This window comes from Engystomops pustulosus, chromosome 8, assembly GCF_040894005.1.
Source record: "Engystomops pustulosus chromosome 8, aEngPut4.maternal, whole genome shotgun sequence".
NCBI lineage: Eukaryota > Metazoa > Chordata > Amphibia > Anura > Leptodactylidae > Engystomops > Engystomops pustulosus.
The window spans coordinates 51,430,089-51,454,264 of NC_092418.1; the positions used below are offsets into that span (position 1 = coordinate 51,430,089).

Here is a 24,176-nt window from a genome sequence, read left to right on the forward strand (position 1 = left end):
CGATATCAAATAAATGGGCTGTTTTGGTGATTTTCAGGTTTTTTTTTACTTTATTAGATGTGTATAGGGAATGTTTATGTTTAGGGGACTTTAACTTTATTTAATTAATTATTTTTATTAAAAATTGTATTTATTTAGTGTTTTTACTTTTCTTCTTTACTTTTACAGGTTAGCTTGAACAAGCGATCCTCTGATCGCTTGTTCAAGCTATTCTTCACCTAATACAGTGTAATATAGATGTATTACACTGTATTATGTGACACACTGAGCAGACTGCACATGCTCAGTGTGTCACAGCCGGAAGAAGATCGCGCAGCCCCGGGACACTGGCAGATCCCGGGCTGCGATTGGAGCCACGGATGCCCCTGGTAAGCGCCGCGGGGGGTCCGATTCCTGTAAAATGCCCCTGACACGGTGCGGTCAGCGTGACCGCGGTGTGTTAGGGGTTAAGACCCACGATCGAGGCGGATGTCGGCTATCATATACTGCCAACACCTGCAGCTTCTGGGCCCGCCCCGTTAAGGGGCCGGCGCCAGAAGCATGACGTAGTATTTCTGCATGTTGCGGGAACACAATTTCCCGCCATGCAGTAATGCTACATCAAATGTCAGGAAGGGGTTAAAATGCATCACAAAAAAGATGGTAAATGTGCCCCAATATCCTCTGAAGGATCAAAATTAGCAGGGGCCAGATGTGCAGAAGATCTTTGGTCTGAAAGTGTGTCAGGTCTGGTGGCTGGGCCCCCGTAGCAGCTGATATTGCTGCGAACTCGGTAGATATGCCCCTGCCTGCAGCAAAATTATTGAAATAGCCAGGCATTATAAAGTGCCGGTTTTCTGAAAAAAGAAAATCTTCATAGTGACATTTTTGTAATTTATTTGTTATTGTACAATAGACTATAATAATTTGAAGTACTCTTATTGCAGATATGATGTTCCATCGTTACCTGGTGTTGCGAGTAATTTGGGCTTACATGCTCTCTATTTCTGTGACTTACTTCATCACTCTCTGCCTTTTTCCTGGACTGGAGTCTGAAATCAGGAACTGCACTATGGGAGAGTGGCTACCTATCCTCATTATGGCTATATTTAACTTGTCAGACTTTGTTGGCAAGGTGAGTTTTGGTAATATTAGTGTTGTTCCAATTTCAATGAGATTTTTTGTTTCTTATTTGATTTACATAATGTACGAATTATATAGTCTCCATTACAACAATTTTTTCCATGTTAAACCAGATTATAAATTAATAGGATCTATTGGATGTTGCTTTTATCCATGGGAGATGATGATAGTTGATGAAGGTAGTTTGCAAGTAAAAGCCCCCAACATTATCTCTAACTGTAGGGGCCAAATATATATTCTGAAGAGGCGATAGAAAAGTAAGTCCAAATCCATTGCTCAAAACAAGTACTCCCAGATGTGGTAAACCCCCACTCTCGAGTTCAATCACGGGGTGCACCTGCAATGGGAAGTCCTCACCATTTGGTCTATAATTCACAGTCCATCTACACAAGAGGGCATCTTTACTCTAGATTCTACTCCTCTAGCATTCAGCACCCTTATCTATTTCAGGAAAACTGAACGCATCACAATCCCTGACACTTCACACCAAGCACACACAGCCCAAGGGCGCACAACTACACTATGTACCCCCTACCACTTACGTTCCTATGGAACGTTATTGTACAGAGCAACTCTACTCCACGATGCAGTCACATTCTTATTCCATACACTTATCACAGCTGCCACCACTTGCTATCAGGGCTGACGAGATGCCTAGACCAGGACCACACACTTACATCCAGATACACACTCTTCTATGTGCCTTTACAGTTCACCTGAACACACACTGCTTATAGCTTAACTACTAGTACAACACACACACTCACACACTTTAATAAGGAAAACAAATAGGCACAATGCTTGTAGGTTACAAAAATGGTGAAATAAACATACATACATGAAAAAAAAAAAAGGAAAATAAAAAGGGATAAAATAAAGAAAAAAGCAGACCTCTTACAAATTAGATTGGCATGTAGGTCGTTGGAGGAGAACCAATGAAAATCCTGGATAGCTCTACAAAACTTGTTGCATCTCCTTGAAACTGACAATAAATTGATGCTGCAAAGTTGTTTTTTAACAAGCCCCTTTGTCATGTGGAGGGGGCATGACTACACTTAAATCAAGGTGTAGTGGGGACATATTTCCTAATTATTTCATATCTTCTTCCATGGGTCTCCAGAGATGAAGGTATGCCCAGCTCATTTCCCAGATTGAATTAACAAATCCAATAGGCCACTATTCAATCATACAACAATGTAACACTTGGATGCAAGCATGATTACAATGGTAGGCAATGTCAGATGGCCAAAAGAATATATATATATATACACAAGCATCTGGATGTCTGGGGCATGGACGAATAAGTAGGTATACAGAGCATGCAATGCATATCAAATAGTATCAGAGGCCAAGTATATGGAGCACTCAGAGGATCATAGAGTAAAAGGATATACATGCTATGGTATTAAATGAGTACAATATCACAGCTCACTCTACACAGATCACAGTACACCCCGCTCCGTGGGGAGTATGTAGATGGTTATAGTAAAGTGGTGCACGAACCAGTTGTGCGCAAGTGCTGTGGGGAAGTAGGTATGAGGATGATAAGTGGCGCTTAAGAGAGGCGCAAGGACCTTTTTGTGCGCATGCATAGTAAAAGTGAATAGTTAAGGTTGCAAGCGGGGTGCGGCCGATATCCGGCAGGTGTCGCTGCTGTGTCGAGGTCCGCCAGAGTTCAACTTCTTCTTCCCGGTGCGTGGAAAACCAGGCGGAATCGCCTGGCGGAATGCCCCTATATGTCATATGGAGTGGACATGATGCAGAATCAATAGCAGGTATCTTATAATGGATTGACTATAATATGTGTAGTTTTATTGAAATTTTTATTGAATCTGGAAGGGATAAATGTGAAATTAAAATGATGAATTGGACTAGACAACAAATAATAGATAATCAACAATTGTAACGATAATGATAATACAATACAAATCATAACAAATAACAGATAATAATATCATAACAAATCATAACAATGTAATCATGTAGCCTGGACAGTTGGGTCAGTGACTAGTCTTCTAACCTTCATGAATTGAAACTGAGGGATGGACTTCTTTGTGGCTGGGGGATGACAGTTATCGTAATGTAGTATGTTGTTGTGATCTGTCGGTTTACGATAAACTTCTGCCGTGAGTGATCCTGTGGTTGATTTGTGAATCGCAGTGTCCAAGAAGCTTATTGACTTGGTACTGTAGTGTAGAGTAAATTGTAATGTGGGTAGTATGGAGTTGATGAGGTCATGAACAGCCAGAATTGTGTCCAACCCACTCAAATAGGTTATTTTTATAAACAAAAAGAGTTTCAAAGTTATTCATAAATCAATTTGCAAAAGGACCCCATGGCTGTACCTTGTTTTTGTAGGTAGAATTGGTCCTCGAATAGAAATTAATTTTCTTGGAGGACGAGCTTTGAAATGTCAATGACTAAATCAATTTGCGTGTCAGGGACTTGATTATTTTGAAGTAGGGAGGCCACTGAATGCTATCTGTGTGTGGTATGGATGTGTAGACTGGTTATATCCAAAATAACAAGATAGCTTTTGACTGGTATCTGGGTTATTGGTTATTGTATTGATGAGTTGTAGAATTGAATTGGTGTCAAGTAAAAAGTACTTAGTGTTTTTGATGTGTGGTGTGAGAATTTTCTCAAGTAGAATAGACAGTGGGTATAGGATTGAGTCTGTGGATTCCACTATGGGTCTGCCAGGTGGATTAGTCATGGTGTGGTGTACTTTTGGGAGCATATAGAAAACCGGAGTGATTGGATGTGGATTGGTGAGAAATTTAGATTTGGCGCCATTGATGGTCCTTAATTCTAGATACATGTGAGTATATCCTGGATCTTTTTATTGATTTGATGGATAGGGTTATATAATATATAATGGGGTATATATTTCCTGTTCCCTTAGCTGATGATATGCTTCCTGTATATATTCCTGTTTGTCAATGACAACCAGGGCACCCCCATTGTCGGCTGGCTTAAGTATAAAAGCATTGTTGTCCAGGAGAGACCGTAGTCCAGGTTGCTCATGTTATTACGCGACTTAAAGTGACCTAGTTGTACTTTATGACGGAAACATTCAAGGTCTCCAGTGATTAGTTTAACATACACTTCTACCAAGGCGATGTTCCTGGGGGGCATATAAGAACTTTTAGTTCTCAGTCCCAGGTTCTTGATACGAATCACATTAGTGTTCAAGGGTTGAGACAGGGTAACAGGTGTAGTATTGTCATCAAAGTGTGCTTTGAGACAAATTGTCCTAAAAAACCTATGTTTTTTTTATTTTTTATGTCCATGTCTAGTTGGAAGAAATCCAACTGGTTAGAAGGAAAAAATGATAGACCCTTCTGTAGAAGGGCTATCTCCGCTGGCCTCAGTGTATATATTGATCACAAGTGAGTCATTTTTTGTGTCTTACCTGCGATCTGGTTTTCATCGGGTTAGTGCTGATGTATCTTAGACCTCCCCCCATGCCTCATCTGTGTGGTTCTACAAAAAAGACTGCTGGGAGAGTTGGCCCCCTTGGCCTGAATCTGTACATGTGGAATTGAAAAAAGCCCTCGTGCCATCTGTATAACCTTGAGGCCCTGTAGTCCTCTGTGTCCCGCCAAAATTTCTTTCTCTTTGTTGCTTCTATTAATGAGCAATGTTCGTTTAAGATTGTATGCAATCTATCTGTAGGAGAAAAACATTTCTTCAATATTTTCTCAAACTGAGATCTGTATTCAGTGTCCTCAATGAATAAATTTGGTCTTAATGGAACTCAGCGACCTCTCGGGATTCTTTCAACTTTAATTAACTCTGCCAGAGTGTCGCTGTGTAGCTCGTAGTTGATCAGTTTCTTTGAAGCCTTTTTCATATCTCTCAGTTTAAACTCAGAAGCCGGGGTTTGTAAGAATTCAGGTGAAATGGTTACATTTGACTGAATCACGTACCTCTTTATTATATGAAAATACTTTACTACATCTCCACTGGAAGAGTGTAAAAACCCATCAAGGTCAAATAGTATTGTAGGTAAATGGTTAGTACTTCTTGATGTATGTCACAGGTGCTCCTGCGACCGACATCTTGGGTCGCGGGCTCACCCGTGATCCTCGTTGTGCCTCAGCTCCCCTCTGCTCTGTCTTGCTCTTGGCCCTTCAGGAAATGGATAAAGCATGGCTTCTCCCAGCATTCCCTGCCGGATCTTCTTGTTATATGCCGTCGAGAAAGCTTTGTCCTGTGCCTAGTGCTTGTGATTGGCTTCCACATTGTGACCCTGGACCTACACTCCTCCGCTGCCAGCCCTGACCTCCTGCTCCATCCCAGACCCTGAACCGTTGCCGCCTGCCTTGACCATCTGCCTGTCCCCGACCACGAGATTGCCTGCTGATTTTGTACCACAACCTTGGCTGCCACCACGGACAAGTACCCCCTGTGGAACGACCTGGTGGTACCACGCTGCAGCAAGACCAACCTGCTTTGCGGCAGGCTCTGGTGAAAACTGGGTGTCACTAAGACTCCAGTCCCTGACAATGTAGAGTGTGCAACAGTCTCTGGATCCAACTCCTCAGACTTATGTGAAAACAACGGCTGTGCACAACGTAGTATCAAATGCAGTTTGAAATTTATCATAGGTACAATAGTGTACAGTGATGTTTCGGCTTCCTGGTCGTTTGTCACTATGAAGTGATAATAAGACAACATATGTACTGGTAGGAGAGCATATACATATGTACAATTATACACAAAAGAGATTATCGAAGATAAGTATTGAGTGGTATTAGGGAATTATTTTACTGCTGGGACTGGGCAGATAGAAGATGTGGGGACTTTAACAAAGGCACAGTGGGGTAAGTAAGCCAGTGGCTCATTGTAATGTTTGTTTTAAAACTGTTTTATTGGGTACAGATATATCAATCATTACAAGCACAGTTGTCAAAGTTGTACCATTTTTACAGTAAACATTATAATAGTGTAACTTATTGATAACATAAAAGTCTTAGGTTTTTGAAAAAGGGGGGAAGGGTTGGGGTAGGGAGGTGGGATAATAAGAGGGAAGGTAGGGGTGGTGATGGTAGGGAAGATAATCAAGATGGGTTCTGTTGTTTGTCTTCCACTGTTTGTCTATCCAGCCAGGGTGACCATATGCATAAGTATTTGGCTCAAGTACTATTTGCCCAGTGAGCGAGTTCTTCAAACCTACATAACTTGTTTACATTCATTTTCCATTGTACTACAGTAGGGGGTATTATGGATCTCCACTGTGTGGGAATCAGCATTTTGGCAGACGTCAATAAGTGTGTGTGTAGGGTGGTCCTACTTAAAGTAAAGTCTGAATCAGCAAGCCCTAGTAGTATTGCTTTAGGTGATTTAGGTATAGTTATAGAACATATTTTTCCAGTAGCCTCCAACACTGCGTCCCAGAAGTCAGTAAGCATTGGGCATGACCACCAAATATGGGTCATGTCCTCGGTGTCCAGCCCGCATCTCCAACGCGCTCCAACGCATCTCCATGCGCAGACGGCAGGATCGCCGGACGAGGGCGCGCAGCTACGCGGAGCTGTGCGCCGAAGATGGGTGAGTAGGAGGAGTAAAGTGGCTACCGGGGCGTGGAGTAGCCGCCTCGTGTAATCTCATATGCGGCTACTCCACACCCCGGTAGCCGCATAAGTAAATTTGAATAAATATCAAATTAAAGTTATCAAAAAAGTGCAGGGACGTGAGGATTAGCCCTTAAAAGGGCTATCCTCACGTCCCATTGATCCACCTACCACCCAATCTACCTTTATAGGTAGATTTGTGGTGGTAGGGTCCCTTTAAGCTGATTTACCACACGGAGGATTTGGCTACGCTTCTATGGAGTACCCAGACCTCGTACATTATATGATACGATGTTACAGGTATTCATATAGAGATAGGAAATACGATAATCAATCAGTGGCACAAGAACCCTGGTGTATTTTCTTTTGTGGATGAACTCATCTCGATCAGGATAATGAATAGGAGGGGGAGGACCAACATGTGGGGTGAAAGTAAAGAATTAAGTGACTGCTACCTCTTCATTCTCTTTGGTTTTGGCTTGTTATGCATAGAGTAGCACTTGTGTGCTTGCTATGCAAGCTGTAATAGTAGTTGAATATAACAAAAGTTGCCTTTAATCTCATAGGCAGGCTGACCCCTGAACCCTTCACCCTACAATCATAGGGGGGGCTTAATTGGGGAGGGAGAGTCAGCCCTATCCAAATTGTACCCATAACATGTACCTCCCTGTGTGAGACTTCACAGGGACATCAGAACTTAAAGTATATAGATAAGAGTAATAAAGTATGCATGCGCTTAACGTGCCCAACTTCCCATATAACTTTCTGTATAATCAGACAAATACAAGCGCAAACAATATTAGTCGGCAACTCCATATGTGGGGGCTGTGGTGACGAATTAAAATTTTCATATGATACCACGGAAAATTAGAGTGTCCGCCAACCGTGTTAGTGGTAAAGCAGGTTTCAGGAAAGGTCCATTATTCCTCATGGCATCTCCGGTTGTTCTCGCCCTTGTTTCTTGGTGAGCGGTGCTTGGTTACCACGTTCCAGGGCGTAATAGTGGGTAGAGGCGGCATCTTTAGATCCTGCTCTGCCGGGAGCCAAGATGGAATCTGAATCGGTTGCATCCCCAGCAGCGGCCATATGGTGTTTAAGTCCTCCGGGGTGCGTATGGTTAACTGCTTGCCATTTTTGTTGATGCTGAGGCCAAACGGGTATAGCTAACGGAACGGCGTGTTTGAGACCCACAAAGCGTCAAGTAGAGGCTTCAATGCTCGTCTTTTTGCAAGTGTCGAAGGGGCTAAATCTTGATAAAAAGTTATAATAGCGTCTTGGTATTTAGTCTCGCCCTTCTCTCTGCTAGCCCGTAAGATGACTGCTGCATCAGTATAGCTTAAAAAGCCACATACAATGTCCCTGGGCGTTTTATCTGGTCTAGGTTTTGCTCTGAGGGCCCTGTGGATCCTCTCAATCCTCACCACACTCGCTCTTTCTGAGCCTAATAAGTTCTCAAATAGCTCTTTTGCTACCGCTGGTAACGCTTCATGTGCATATGTCTCTGGGAGGCCTCTTATGCGTACATTCTGTCTCCTACTTCTGTTATTAAATTATAATGAACTTTAAGTGAGGCTGAGACTCAAATGACAGCATGGTGGATTGCACTTTCTCTACCAGTTCCAGGCGGTGGACAATCTGCTTCATGTCGGTTTTAATTTCTGCCAGATCCCTGGCTAGTGGGCTCAGAACCTGAAGCAGAGTGCGTCTCATAAAGCCTTGTATGGCCGGAGCAGCGTTCTTGGCGCCTCTATCACCTCCGTGGTCCGAGAACTCTCCTACGCTCTCGACTTCAGGCTCCTCAGTGCCCGTACACAATACTTCTGCATGCGTCATCTTGGATGATTGCGTTGGAGAGGCCCATACCTATTTCCGTAAGTATTTCTCTAGGTCCGGTTGTTTTTTGATCGTTTTAGCTGTACCGTGGGTCTCTTTGGTCTTTTCTTTCATTGACTTGCCCATTTTGCACGTGTTTGCTGGCTGCTAGCTGAGGTACAAGGCAGGTGGCTGTGAGGAGCGCAGAGCTATGCGTCCATCACCTTCAGCAGTCAAGCTCCGCCCCCGTGGCTCATTGTAATGAACACTGTGCAAAAATGCTGCATACTGCAATACAGTAGTATTGCAGTATATGATAGGAGCAATCAGACCATTTCGGGTTAATGTACCCAAGAGGGTCTAAGAAATAGCAAAGAAAAAACAAGTTTAAAAAAATTATATTAAAAAACCCAAGAAATTCTAATCACCCCATTTCCCTAGAACTAATCTAAATGTAAATGAACAGTATTGAAAACATCATCAAAAGTTGAAAGCAGAATGAAGAAATGTTTTTGTACAGGAGGTTTTAATTTTTGTAAATGTATGAAAACATTATTAAACCTATACAAATTTGATATCCCTGTGATCGCACCGACCCAAAGAATGAAATAGTCATTTGGGGCAAAGAGTGAAAGCCATAAAATCCAAGATCACAAGAATATCGCACATTTTTCACTTCCCAACTTCAAAAATCTATACATTTTAAATTTTTCCATGTAAAGAGCTGTGAAAGGGCTTTTTTTTCTGTGTAACAAATCGCCCTTCATAGTGACGGTATTTAATATTCCATGCTGTTTACTGGAAAGTGGGAAAAAAAATTCCAGATGCAGTGAAAATGGTGAAAAAAATGGTGAAAAATGCATTTGCAACATTTTTTTTGTGGCCTTGTATTTTTTGGGGATACCAAATAGGTTTTAAAATGTTTTCATACATTTAGAAAAATGAAAACCTCTTGTACGAATTTTTTTTTTGCCTTTTTCTGGCGCAAATAACTTTTTCATACTTTAGTGTATGGAGCTGTGTGCAAGATGCTAACATTTTGAGGACTGTATGGCCTTTTGATCACTTTTTATTTCTATATTTTGCAAAATGGCGAAAAAGTGTCATTTTTGACTTTGGGTACTATTTTCCATTACATGGTTAAGCGCGTATATTTTGATTGATCAGACATTTTGGGACGCAGTGATACCTAAAATGTATATCAAGTTTATTTATTTATTTGTTAATTTTTTTTACTATTTTTCAGACTCTGTTAGGTACTTTAACTCTAGGTTGTCTGATTGATACTACCATTAACTGCCATACTACAGGGAGCAACAATCAAAGCCATGAACCAGTGGCTTTTTAACGCCGCCAGCAGTTTTGGGTTTACACCTGCGATCGGTGCTAGCACAGATCATGAATGTTACCGGTCAGTGTTTGCCTCTCACCAGCTATGGAGAGGGCCCATGAGCCTTCTGCAAAACCATTGCAGTCAATGTGTGACCTACAACTATGTCACATGTCGGTAAGGGGTTAATGTAGAGCAAAAAATTGTTAATGTAGGAAAAAATCCCCATCTTCAGAACTAAATGTGTGAGAAGCAAGGGGACTTATATTAAACCAGCACCCCAAAGAGAACAGGAAACTATTACCTCCATTTTATTGTTCCTGGGTAATGCTGAATGTAGCTTCTACTTTAAAAATTACCATATTGTATATACGCAAGTACCGTATAAGCTAAGTGCTAAAAAGCTGCCATTCGTCTTTTACTCGAGGTGTGTTGCACAATGCACCTCTCTACTTGTCTGATACTGTTATGCTGATAACAGGTTACTGTAAGGGAATGCTCTCTGAGGAGATGTCCAGCATAGGAGCATAACAGGTGTGTCAGGCTGTCATCAGCGAAATACCATTACCTGTTCATATATGTATTTCTACATCTCTGAGGGATTCCCCTGACACAAGGTCTCTAAATTTTTTAATTTGTTCATCAGTAAATTTTCTTTTGAGTCCGATGAGATTTGAACCTGCAATCTCCATATTCTGTCATGCCATAGAAATACAGTGCTCTTATTCACTAGGATATGAACTTACTTGTTGTCTATGAAAGTATTTTATCTAACTAAGAACTTAATATATAGAGATAGATCTTCAGAGAGATCTCTTTGTATATCAATGACGTGGCGCAAAGGCCTTGATAAATATGCCCCAAAGTGAATTATATATTTGTACATGTATATTTTTAGTTTTGTTATGTGTATTCGCAAGATATTCCACTGTCCCAACCTTTTCACCAGTTTTTCACACACCACCTTCCGAAGACCATCATTTTTCCTTTTACAAAGCTGTATGAGGGCACGTTGATTGTGAGATAAATATAGACATCTGGAAAGACAGTTTAATATACTATGAACTGTACCAGGAAGCTGAAGAAAAACTCAAAATCCAGTACAATTTACAAGAAAACACAGTTGTACCATTTGCTTATGGGTTTCATATTTAGGGCTTACACTGTGCAGTCCAAATTACACCGCCCCTTTATTATTGGGTTTGTAACATTATCACAGAGGTACAGAATTAATATAATTTATATTGATACATTTAAAAAAAAAAAAAGCTAATCTTTTGTAAAAACAAAAAATCTGTTTAGCCATATTCTGTCTGTAATAACTTTGTTCAGACTTGTGTAATGGTGAAATGGTAAAAATTGGGGAAAAAAAGTATATACCGTATTTTCGGAAATATAAGATGCTCTTTTTTAGCAGGAAAAAAATCTTGCTAAAAAGTGCCTGCGTCTCATAGTTCAAAGGTCCGGAGGATCCATCACCCAGACTCTCCTGATGTAATGGAGATCGGGTTACTTGCTGACATAGGGCTTCACCCAATCTCCATGAGAGAAGTACTGAACGCTCTCTCCGCTGTCCCGACTTGTAAGGCATCATGACATGCAATTATTTCCTGTTGCCTTAAAAAAAATGAAAGTGTCACATGACCATGCAGCATAGCTGTGTTAAGAACAGCCTGTGCTACAGACTGTAAGTAGCTAGGGATATGGAAGAGAATGAGAGGGCATATCTGCAGAGACAATTAGGAGCAGATAGGGGTGAGGGAATGTATTAACTAAAGGGGTTAAAGCTGGTGCTTTATGTAGGTTTGGGGAGATGGGGGTAAACTAATGGGATGGGGAGCTGGGGTATGTGGGGGTTTAGTAATTCTGTGTAATTAAGTGGTAGAGAGTTATTGGTATTTCAAAATCAAATATGTCCCTTCTGCTATCACTTTCTGCTATCCACTTTCTAGATTCAAGTTCGTGTGCATGCACAAAAGGTACCTCCAGGAACCTAGATCAAATTGGAAAGGGACACTAATCGGATAGTCCCCACTATGGGAAATGAAGCATCAATAGTGTGACACCGACACAATAGATATCTCTATAAATAAAATGTATTATACTCACAAACAAGTGAAAAATAAGGCCTTCGAAAAACCATAAAAACAGCAAATATTTGTAGCAAGGACAGGATCATGGACAGCTGACCTCCTATCCTACGGGTAGGAGACTCTGGACTTGAATGTGTGGACGGACAGACATATTTTTTTCCCATAAAGCTCAGTTCTCTTCCTGTTAAGAGTCCATTTTTGTGTTGGCTGTTTTTTTCCTATGCATCTTTGAGAAGTGTGTCTCACAAGGTTTTATATAGCTGATGCGGGGGATGGAGGTGTAGCAGAGCTGTGTGCAACATCTGCTTGTTACAGCTCAGTTTGTGTGGGAACTATTTCAGAGATGTTCCATATATACTCGTGTATAAGCTGAGGTAAACTTACAAACTTACCTTCAAGCACTCCCGATCCTCGGTGCGGCTCTGTGATGCTCCGTGCGGCTCCCGTGGCTCCTCTTATGTCTTCTCTCTGCTGTAACAGCCGGCAGAGGCGCGGCCATGCACTTGCATGTTGCCGCTGATGACCTCATAGGCGCATGGGCACGAATCTGCCGGCTGTTACAGAAGAGAGAAGAAAGAAGAAGAGTCGCAATGATGGGAGCATCAGGGAGCCATGTGGAGCATCAGGGAACGCCCGAAGGTAAGTATGCACTTTGTTTTTCTATTATGTGCAGGCTGGCTGTATGCTACAGGGTGCTGGCTGTATGCTACAGGGGGCTGACTGGCTGTATACTACTGGGAGCTTGCTGGCTATATACTGGGAGGCTGTGACCAATACATATCCCACCCTCGGCTTAGGTCAATAGGTTTTCCCAGCTTTTGGTGATAAAATTAGGAGCCTCGACTTATACTCAAGTTTATACGCTATTGACATCCAAGGAATTTTAATTAGTGTGAAATATAATTTTTTCTTTTTTTATGTCCAAATCTGGGGTGCGTCTTATAGTAAAGATTGTCTTATAGTGCGAAAAATACGCCATAATCATTATTTCCCGCTGGTTTTTATATTTCTATAGATCAGCATTTTGTGATGCACTGATACCTAAAATCTTTTTGGTGGTATTTTTTATTAACCTTTATTTGTATTATAAGGAAAGATTTAAACTTTGGGGTTTTTTTTTTTTATTTCTTTTAAATTTCCCTTATCTGATTGCTGATTCAAAATACTGAAATACTACTTTATTGCAGTACACTGTAAATTTACTGGCTCTGTATAATACCCAGCCTCTGGCAATAAAAGAAGCAAAAAATGGCTGATTATTGTCATGTAACAAAACTAATCATTAGCAGCAACCATAAGACAGTTAAAACTAGAGTTTAAGTAAGTCCTTATGCCACACATAGACAGGAAACCACACAGCTATATAGGGGTTCAACAAACAGTAAATTATAAACGCACCCAGTACTGAGTGTGCAAACAAAAACAATGCTCTCAACGATAGTGCAGATAACAGCAACTAATATTCAGCCAGTATGCAGAGTACCAACCAATTTACAAACAAACATATGAAGGACTCCCAGACTATGATATATAAGATTCTCTGGTTTCATGAAACAAAGTTTGAACTTTTTATTTTAATTATAAACAGTATCTGTAGAGAAAACCAGGCACTGCTTATCACCTGTAAAATATAATTCCAACAGTGAAACATGGTGGTGGCAGGATCAGTCTATGGGGGTGTTTTTCACCTACAGGGATGGGACAACTGGTTGCAATTGAAGGAAATATGAATGTGGCCTAGTACAGAGATATCCTATATTAAATCCTCCTCCAGAGTGCTTTGAACCTCAGACTGGGCTAAAGGTTCACCTTCCAACAACACAATGACCCTAAACACACAGCTAAAATAACAAAGCAGTCGCTTCAGAACAACTCTGTGACCATTCTTGACTGAACCAGTCGGAGTACTGACCTAAACCCTGTTGAGCATCTCTGGAGAGAGTTGAAAATGGCTGTTCACCATCCAACCTGAGGTTACTGGAGAAGATCTGCAATGAAGAATGGCAGAATATCCCCAAATTCAGGTGTGAAAGACTTCATTCAAACTATCATTTCCAAGAAGATTCCTGGCTGTACTAGCTCAAAAGGGTGTCTCTACTTAATACTGAGCAAAGTGAATACCGTATATATACTCGAGTATAAGCCGACCCGAGTATAAGCCGAGACCCCCTAATTTTACCACCAAAAACTGAGAAAACCTATTGACTCGAGTATAAGCCGAGGGTGGGAAATGCATTGGTCACAGACCCCCCCAGTATATAGCCAGCCAGCCCCCTATAATATACATCCTGCCCCCAGTAGTATACAGCTTGCCCCCAGTAGTATACAGCCTGCCCCCAGTAGTATACAGCCTGCCCACAGTAGTATACAGCCTGCCGCCAGTAGTATACAGCCTGCCGCCAGTAGTATACAGCCTGCCGCCAGTAGTATACAGCTTGCCCCCAGTAGTATACAGCCAGTACCCAGTAGTATACAGCTTGCCCCTATAGTATACAGCTTGCCCCCAGTAGTATACAGCCTGCCCCCAGTAGTATACAGCCTGCCCCCAGTAGTATACAGCCAGTCCCCAGTAGTATACAGCCTGCCTGCAGTAGTATACAGCTTGCCCCCCAGTAGTATACAGCCTGCCCCCAGTAGTATACAGCTTGTCCACAATTTAAAAAAAGAATAAACTTATATACTCACCCTCCGGTGGCCCTGATGAGCCCCGATGAGCCGCGCGAACATCGGGGGAGCAGCGCTGCACATCGGGGCCACCGGAGGGTGAGTATATAAGTTTATTATTTTTTAAACCCAGTATTGACTTGTGTATAAGCCGAGGGGACGTTTTTCAGCACATTTTTTGTGCTGAAAAACTTGGCTTTTACACGAGTATATACGGTACTTATGACCATGTGATATTTCAGTTTTTCTTGTTTAATAAATTAGCAAAAATATCTACATTTCTATACCCAGTGTACATTAAAAAATACAAATATCCACTGGAGATCAAAATTAGAGAACACACAATTTCCTACATGTCAGGGTCATTGTGTAGTCCTTAAGAAGTCTACAGTGAAATGTGGTGGAGGAAGTGTCATGGTTTGGGTAATGTGTTCTGCAGCAGGAGTTGGACCTCCTACAGCTCATGGCAGTGAATACAAGTGTGCACCTAGTCAACACGTTTCCTGCCTTATGTTCTGCACTCAATCAACCAGGAGAGTACCCCCTGGCAAACAGCAAAACAGGTAAAAGAGTTCCTTGTAATAAACAAACATTGAAACTGTGGAAAAGACTAGTAGACAAAAGAATAGTAGACAAAAATCACACCAGAGCAGTGTGAGAGACCACCGTTGTTGTCATATGGCTGCAGGTACATAATAATAAAAGGCCTGTATACTTCCTACTGATTGGTGGCTGTTGTAACCTTTAGAAAATTTTATTATAATCTTTCTCTGTGCTTCAATCACTGCTGTTCTCTAATTATAATCATCATGTGTTTTGCAAAATAAAGGTTTTATGTAAAAGGGAACCTGTAATCAGAAATTAACTTGATAAACTTATTCCAGAATGTTGTCAAGACGATGTTTCTTTTACAGCCCAGCTTGGTGGCATCATCCATAAAATCAGCTTTAAAGTGAAAAGTTAATTGGTTGTATCAAGTCAGGGAGGCGGGGTCTCAGGACCATAATTACAGTGAAGGGGACATTCTAAGGCAGGGAAAGCTTGACTTCAACATTAAACTCCCTGCCTCCCTGACTTGATACAACCAATTAACATTTCACTTTAAAGCTGATTTTATGGATTATGCCACAACACCAGACCATGAAAGAAACCTCATCTAGAAGCTGCTCAGCTTTTTGACAACATTCTGGTAGTGGGTTATCACGCCAATTTCTGATTACAGGTTCCTTTTAATATACTTTATACAGAGCAACAGTCTTTAGTTTCTAATCTCTCACTGTGTGCTATATGTATGTATATGAATGTGATAGCTGCTGTCTCTCTCTCTACTTAATAGGAAAGCCCAATACTTGGACAGCTTTATGGAAAAAAGTGTGAGCAGCATAATGTGGGCATATTTCTGTTCATTTTGAAAGGTTTGACACTTCACTTAAAAACATAATGAAACCAGCGGTAAAACTTAAGTTGTAAATCATTGGTTAGTCTGGAACACAGTGTTGATGAGTTGTGTGAAGATGACATTATCATTATTATGCATTATTATATATGCAAACTTAATTTTCACTTTTTTTTTTACTAGATATTGGCAGCAGTTCCATATGAATGGCGTGGCATCAAGTTACTCATATGCTCTAGCATGCGGGTTGTATTTATTCCACTTTTTATAATGTGTGTGTATCCAAGTGGAAAACCTACCTTTGGTCATCCTGCTTGGCCATGCATCTTTTCTCTACTCATGGGCATCACAAATGGATATTTTGGCAGCGTTCCTATGATTCTTGCATCAGGGCTGGTTGTTCCAGAGCAAAGAGAACTAGCAGGTATGATCTTAATTTGTCATTTATTAATCATGTAATATAAATTGACTGTTATTCCTATTTTATTACTTTATTAACCCCTTAAGGACTAAACTCATGTTCACCCTCCTGATTTTTCAAATCTGCCTGTGTCACAATATGCAGTTATAACTTCAGACAGTTTTGACATGTTGTACTTAACATTAATTATATATTTTAGTTGAAATGCATTGCACATAAAAAAAAGGAAATTTGGTGAAAATTTTAAAAATGTTCCTTTTTTTAATTACAAAATAACATTAACCATATGTCTGCTTTATGTCGACATAATTTTTAATATGTTCATTTATTTTATTAGGAGCCTAACAGTTCGAACAGCGGTTTTCCAAATTTTAAAGTAAATGTCAGGTTCAATATTTGCAAGAATTAAAACAAAATGGAGGTTCTATTTGGAATTTTACATTTTGACAATAAAATGATTATTTAGTCCTAAAATTTACACTTTCATGCAGGATAAAATGAGAAAACACATATCAGATTTTGTTGTGCAGTTTCTTACGAGTACGGCAATACATCAATGTACATCAATATACTCAAGGGGCCCGCAACAGAGCGCAGAACGGAAGGAAGGAATCTAGCTTTTAGAGGGCAGATTTTCATGACATTATTTTCAGGTGGAAACTACACCATCCAGAGAATTTATCAAGGTTTATATTGAGCTTTTTACCACCACAGATGTTTTATAGAAAGTATATACTTTGGCTCGTGTAAGTGAAAATCTTTTTCCAAAAACCTTCCTTTAGCCCCTAAATTTTTATTTTTAAAGAGGTTTAAGAAGTAAGTGCATCCCATAGTATTTACCCAGTTTTTCCTGAATGCAGTAATATTCCACATGTGATTACAAACTGCTGTATGGGTGCACTTTATTGATAACACGCATACACAATGACATAGACAATGCCAACATCAGATGGCGCCGTCACAAAAGTATCAATTAGATACAATAAAATTATGCTAAAAACATGGGTGGTGTAGTACAGAACAAGAAGGGATGGACGGACCCGGACCAAGTTGAATGACAGGTGAATGAGAAAGTTTGTTAAATGTGACAAAAGACTGGGCTGGCATGGGAGTGAGTTCTGCTATGAAGTCATGTGTTTTTAGCAGAGCAGGTGTCAGCGATAGCATAAAGGTATGTATGTCTATTATAAATGGTGATGGTGCTATCCTGTAAGCTGCATAGCTTGATGGCTATAATACATAGAGGCAAAGTCTTACCCAGTCATCTATGGATCCACTGTCCGGGAGAGGCCGCGTCCCCGACGTACGTTTCGGCTTGGAGCGAGCCTTCATCTGGGGGTGGCGTCTTCCCAAACAAGGGTCTGTATATGACAGAAATATGGCCCAATGAGCATTCACGTAGAGGTACACGTGGTCGCGATCTCCCGGATATCGCGAGAGTTCGGTACTTACATCAGGGATTGGAAAACAACTGACTAAAGCGTTTCTACAAAGCCTATGCGTGAGAGGCGCCCCCGGGATGGGAACGTCAGCTAATGAAATTGCAACATGGCAATATATGTGTCACAATGTGTCTAAGTATTGCTGGCTGATGAGAGCATCACAGCAAGAGATATAAAGGTTTGCGACAATGCAAAATCGTGCAGTGAATGTGAAGGTTTAATACACAAGTCTAAAAGCCCATCTATGCATAGTATTTAATAAGGTTTGCATGGACATATATGAAACAAAGGTGATAGTAAATATGCCAAAGTAGTAACATCTGGCATGGGATGGCATTGTGCCTACAATATATAGATTTCATGCATACAAATATACAAAAATACAAAGATAATGGTGTTTAAATGTGAAGAGTATATAGAAAATATACACAATATAAAAATAGATTAAATATGTGGGATCGATCCTATTAGCACTTGTGAAAGACATACATGATGCATAACAAATAAATTACCGTATATACTCGTGTATAAGCCGAGTTTTTCAGCACAAAAAATGTGCTGAAAACCGTCCCCTCGGCTTATACACGAGTCTATGCATAACATGCATACTTAAAAAATATTTAAAAAATAATAAACGTATATACTCGCCCTCCGGTGGCCCCGACGTGCAGCGCTGCTCCCCCGATGTCCGCGCGGGTCCTCTTCAGGCTTCCGCGCCCGTCTTCTTTCTTCTGACGGGCGCCGCCATTGTTTTTTCTCCCAGGCGGCGCCTAGTATGACGTCAGCAGCGGCGCATCATACTAGGCACCGCCTGGGAGAAAAACAATGGCGGCACCCGGCAGAAGAAAGAAGATGAAATACTGAAATACAAAAATCAATAATCACAAAGCAGTTAAAAACAATTAAAAACTGGTGTATTGAGACGCCTGTGTGTAAATGTAATGCACAAACCCAGCGGAGGTGGTTAAATGTAAGGAGGGAAAAATAGATTATTGTGAGAGTGCCTACTGGAGAAATGGAGCAAAACTAAGGGTCTCATTGAGACCCCTAGGTTTGAAGGTATTGAGTGTCCAAATCCATTGAGTTTCTCATTGCGCTAACAATTTCTGGATCAGTCCGCCTCTGATGCCTAAATCCACTTTGTTGATAGCACGTACTCTCAAGAGACTTGGATCAGATTTGTGTTTCTCCTTAAAATGGAGTGCCACTGGTTTCCCCTCAAAGACCGCATCACTCACCAATGTGGCCTCTATGTCTCGCATATGTTCCCTGATATGCACTTTCATGGCACAAATCGTCATGGTAGGATTGGCCAGTACCGTGCCAATATTTGGCGCATTTCATGCCAGTGGGAATTGTAATTTGTGACAAATCTTACCAAATCCGGAGCCTTTTCCTTCGGTATTAGGAGAGTTTGGCGTGGTGTCCTCTTCGCACACCAGTATGCCTACTTCAAAGACCTCTTACTGTATCTCCGCTGTAGGAATCTATTTTTTAGGTCAGTAGCTTGTATTTCGAACTCTTTTTCTGTGGAGCATATTCTCCTTATCCAGAGGAATTGGCCCGTAGGTATCGCTCTGATGGTTTGAGACGGATGAGATGATGTGGCGTGTAGTAGTGAGTTGACGGAAGTTTCTTTTCTGAAAACATTTGTCTGTAAAAATCTATTGGCGTCCTTCCTGATGGATACATCCAAAAATGAAACACAAAATTTGTCAGCACTGTATGTTAATTTGATGTTATACGAATTGTTATTCAGTGTGGCAAAAAATTCTTGTAGCTCCCGCAGGTCCCCCTTCCAGATGATCAGGATGTCATCTATGTACCGGGCCCAAAAAAGGACCCGGTCCTTAGAGACAACCCGGTCACCATCCAGGAGGTCCCTCTCCCACAGCCCGAGGAACAGGTTAGCATATGAGGGCGCACAAGATGCCCCCATAGCTGTCCCCCGGAGCTGTAGGTAGAAGGACCCCCCAAACACGAAGAAATTATGGTAGAGGTTTAATTCCAATAGTTGTAGGACAAATACCGAGAATTCCGGTGTTTTCCATGGATAGGAAATATTTTACTGTGTAGAGTCCCTCTACACTTGTATCGAACACCAAGATGGTCTGAGGGTAGTTAAATATTTCCTATCCATGGAAAATTTAACACCGGAATTCTTGGCATTTGGCCTACAACTATTGGAATTTATCCTCTACCATAATTTCTTCGTGTTTGGGGGGTCCTTCTACCTACTGCTCCGGGGGACTGCTATGGGGGCGTCTTGTGCGCCCTCATATGCTAACCTGTTCCTCGGGCTGTGGGAGAGGGACCTCCTGGACGGTGACCGGGTTGTAGATGACATCCTGATCATCTGGAAGGGGGACCTGCGGGAGCTACAAGAATTTTTTGCCACACTGAATAACAATTCGTATAACATCAAATTAACATACAGTGCTGACAAATTTTGTGTTTCATTTTGGGATGTATCCATCTGGAAGGACGCCAATGGATTTTTACAGACAAATGTTTTCAGAAAAGAATCTTCTGTCAACTCACTACTACACGCCACATCATCTCATCCGTCTCAAACCATCAGAGTGATACCTACGGGCCAATTCCTCCGGTTAAGGAGAATATGCTCCACAGAAAAAGAGTTCGAAATACAAGCTACTGACCTAAAAAATAGATTCCTACAGCGGGAATACAGTAAGAGGTCTTTGAAGTAGGCATACTGGTGTGCGAAGAGGACACCACGCCAAACTCTCCTAATACCGAAGGAAAAGGAAAAGGCTCCGGATTTGGTAAGATTTGTCACAAATGACAATTCCCAATGGCATGAAATGCACCAAATATTGCCACGGTACTGGCCAATCCTACTTGGTGATCCAATAGTAGGTAAATACGTCACACCTTATCCCTCTGTAACAGCTCGAAGATCACAAAACTTGCGTGACATTCTTGTTCGCAGTCACTATACATCGGGCAAATCCGGTACTGTTTTTGGTGTTGATCGACCAGCGGGGGGATGTAAACCCTCTGGCAGTTGTGTTGCATGCCCCAATGTGGAACGTGCTAACACATTTACTGATTACCTGGGAAGTAAGAAATACAATATTACACGTAGTATTTCATGCAAGACCAAAGCTGTGATATATGTCCGTGCAATTTGATCTACATTGGCATGACGAGTCGTGCCATGAAAGTGCGTATCAGGGAACATATGCTAGACATAAAGGCCACATTGGAGAGTGATGCGGTCTTTGAGGGGAAACCAGTGGCACTCCACTCTAAGGAGAAACACAAATCTGATCCAAGTCTCCTGAGAGTACGTGGTATCGACAAAGTGGATTTAGGCATCAGAGGCGGACCGATCCAGAAATTGTTAGCGCAACGAGAAACTCGTTGGATCTGGACACTCAATACCCTCAAACCTAGGGGTCTCAATGAGACCCTTAGTTTTGCTCCATTTCTCCAGTAGGCACTCTCACAATAATCTATTTTTCCCTCCTTACATTTAACCACCTCCGCTGGGTTTGTGCATTACATTTACACACTGGCATCTCAATACACCAGTTTTTAATTGTTTTTAACTGCTTTGTGATTATTGATTTTTGTATTTCAGTACAACTCTTCATCGGTTTTGATCAAGCATATCCCATATATGAGCTTCAAATTGAGCATCAAATTCGAGATGACCCTCTGTTATTGACCACCCACGACTGACTTAATTACTATTTTTCTATTGTATTTCATAAACTGTTTTCTTATACATTAACTGTTATTCCCTTAAACATTCAGATTTTCAATATGGTTATTGCATGTATTTGGATGCATCATTGCATCATATATTCTATATTTTTGTTTCTCTCCGCTTATTTAGTGACTGCAGGGTATCTGCTCATGTAGAAATATCTGAGTATGGCTTTCTCTGTATTTGAAACGCATTGTAATACATTTTTAACTATATATATATATTTTTTGCAACCATGGTTTTTAAATTATTCTACCAGGTCACTTCCCCCCCCCCCCCTTCCCTCACTTTCACTTCCTCACTTTCACTTCCTCACTTTCTCACCTCTCACACCGCATCCTCACTTACCCTTTTCATATAGCCCTCATGGCAGCCTTACAGGATAAAATATGCGTCTCCAACAGGTTATGCAAACTTTGTTAGAGTTTACTAGGTTTATAATTTTTGTATTTATTTTCTAATAACGTTTTACTCATCCTTTACCTCTATATAAGGCTAGCAATGAAGGATTTACTCTATGTATTTGTCAATGTTTGGTATATAATTTATTTGTTATGAATCATGTGCTAATAGGATCGATCCCACATATTTAATCTATTTTTATATTGTGTATATTTTCTATATACTCTTCACATTTAAACACCATTATCTTTGTATTTTTGTATATTTGTATGCATGAAATCTATCTATTGTAGGCACAATGCCATCCCATGCCAGATGTTACTACTTTGGCATATTTACTATCACCTTTGTTTCATATATGTCCATGCAAACCTTATTACATATTATGCATAGATGGGCTTTTAGACTTGTGTATTAAACCTTCACATTCACTGCATGATTTTGCATTGTCGCAAACCTTTATATCTCTTGCTGTGATGCTCTCATCAGCCAGCAATACTTAGACACAATGGCAGGAGTGTGCAACTGCAGGGAAGAAGCATGCGGCCTACACGCCGGGAGCCAGAGTACAGACCGGAGCCAGGAGAGGGCAGGGGGAGTGGGGACCGCGGCAGCAGGCATGGGTGCGGAGCCACTTGAGCAGCTGCGGGAAGCTGCAGAGCCAATGGAGCAGCTGCCGGAAGCTGCGGAGCCACTGGAGCAGCTGCGGGAAGCTGCAGAGCCACTGGAGCAGCTGCCGAAAGCTGCGGAGCCACTGGAGCAGTTGCAGGCAGCTGCGAAGACACCGGAACAGCTCTGGGAAACTGCAGAGGCTTGGCCGCCGCTGGAGCAGCTCTGGGAAGCGGCAGAGGCTTGGGCGCCGCTGGAGCAGCTGCGGGAAGCTGCGAAGGTTTGGGCACCGCTGTAGCAGCTCTGGGAAGCTGCGGAGGCTGAAGCGCCGCTGTAGCAGCTCCAGGAGGCTGCGGAGGCTGAGGCGCCACTGGAGCAGCACTGGGAAGCTGCAGAGGTCGAGGCGCCGCTGGAGCAGCTCTGGGAAGCTGCGGAGTCACTGGAGCAGCTCTGGGAGGTAGTGGAGACACTGGGGACACCAGGGCCAAGCTGGAGAGGCGAGGTAGCCAAACTTGAGATGGTTCAAACCTGGACCGGATTTTTGCTAGGAACTTAGTATGGGAAACCATGTCTGGGTCACCACTATCCCATAGAGGGGTAGTCCAGGCCCTCTCCAGAGAGCAGACAGTAGATGAACGCCACCTTAGAGCGTTCGGTGGGGTACTGGGAGGACAACTTTACAAGGTGCTGCGAGCACTGGGAAATGAATCTCCTGCACAATTTGGGGTCACCATCAAATTTGTTCGGCAGAAAAATTTCAGGTCCAGTCTCTACTGCCGAAAAACATAACGGGGTGACTGAAGCAACGGGAGGAGTCGCCGGAGCCTGCTGCTGGGAGGCAATCATCCGTAAAGTGACAGCAAGTTTGGCCAGGAGTTCTTTTTGCACAGCAATCTCTTGGGACTGCTGGGCAATAGTGCTGGGAAGGTCTGCCAGTAGCTGTTAAGAATCCTCGACACAGTTCATGGCTTTTGCAGGATACAGGACCTTGGTGGAGTCCATGGCCGGATCTTACTGTCACAGTCTTGGGGAATAGTCCTTTAGGACTAAAGTCTTGTGGACTCCCTGGACCACCGCGGGAGATAAAGATGCCAGCCACAACCCGGGAGCGGAGTCTAAGTGGACTCCTGGTCTTCGCCAGAGCCCGCCGCAAAGCAAGATGGACTTGCTGCGGCGGGGAGCCACCAGGTCGCTCCACGGGTGCAACTAAGCACGCGGTGGCAGCCAAGGTAGGGACAAGGAACAGGCAGGACCACGGGAAGGCAGGACCACGGGAAAGCAGGACCTCGGGATGGCAGGACCTCGGGATGGCAGGACCTCGGGATGACAGGAGCTCGGAAATACGGCTGGCAGGACCTCGGAAGGACAGCTGGCAGGACCTCGGGATGGCAGCTAGTAGGACCTCAGAAGTACGGCTGGCAAGACCTCAGAAGGACGGCTGACAGGACCCCAGAAGGACGGCTGGCAGGACCTCGGAAAGATGGCTGGCAGGACCTCGGAAGGACATGCGGCCTACATGCCGGGAGCCAGAGTACACACCGGAGTCAGGAGAGGTAAGTGAGGGCAGGGG

At 42.2% G+C, this 24,176-nt stretch overlaps 1 protein-coding gene across 3 annotated transcripts in view; it reads left to right on the forward strand.

Annotated features, from left to right (window-relative positions):
* Positions 1-24,176, forward strand: part of SLC29A4 (solute carrier family 29 member 4) — a 189,076-nt gene that overhangs the window by 154,489 nt on the left and 10,411 nt on the right. For all 3 annotated transcript variants that reach the window (XM_072120914.1, XM_072120913.1, XM_072120912.1), the window contains 2 exons: positions 927-1,114; positions 16,180-16,420. In XM_072120914.1, coding sequence (XP_071977015.1) covers positions 927-1,114; positions 16,180-16,420 — 429 coding nt within the window. The remainder of the gene's footprint in view (positions 1-926; positions 1,115-16,179; positions 16,421-24,176) is intronic.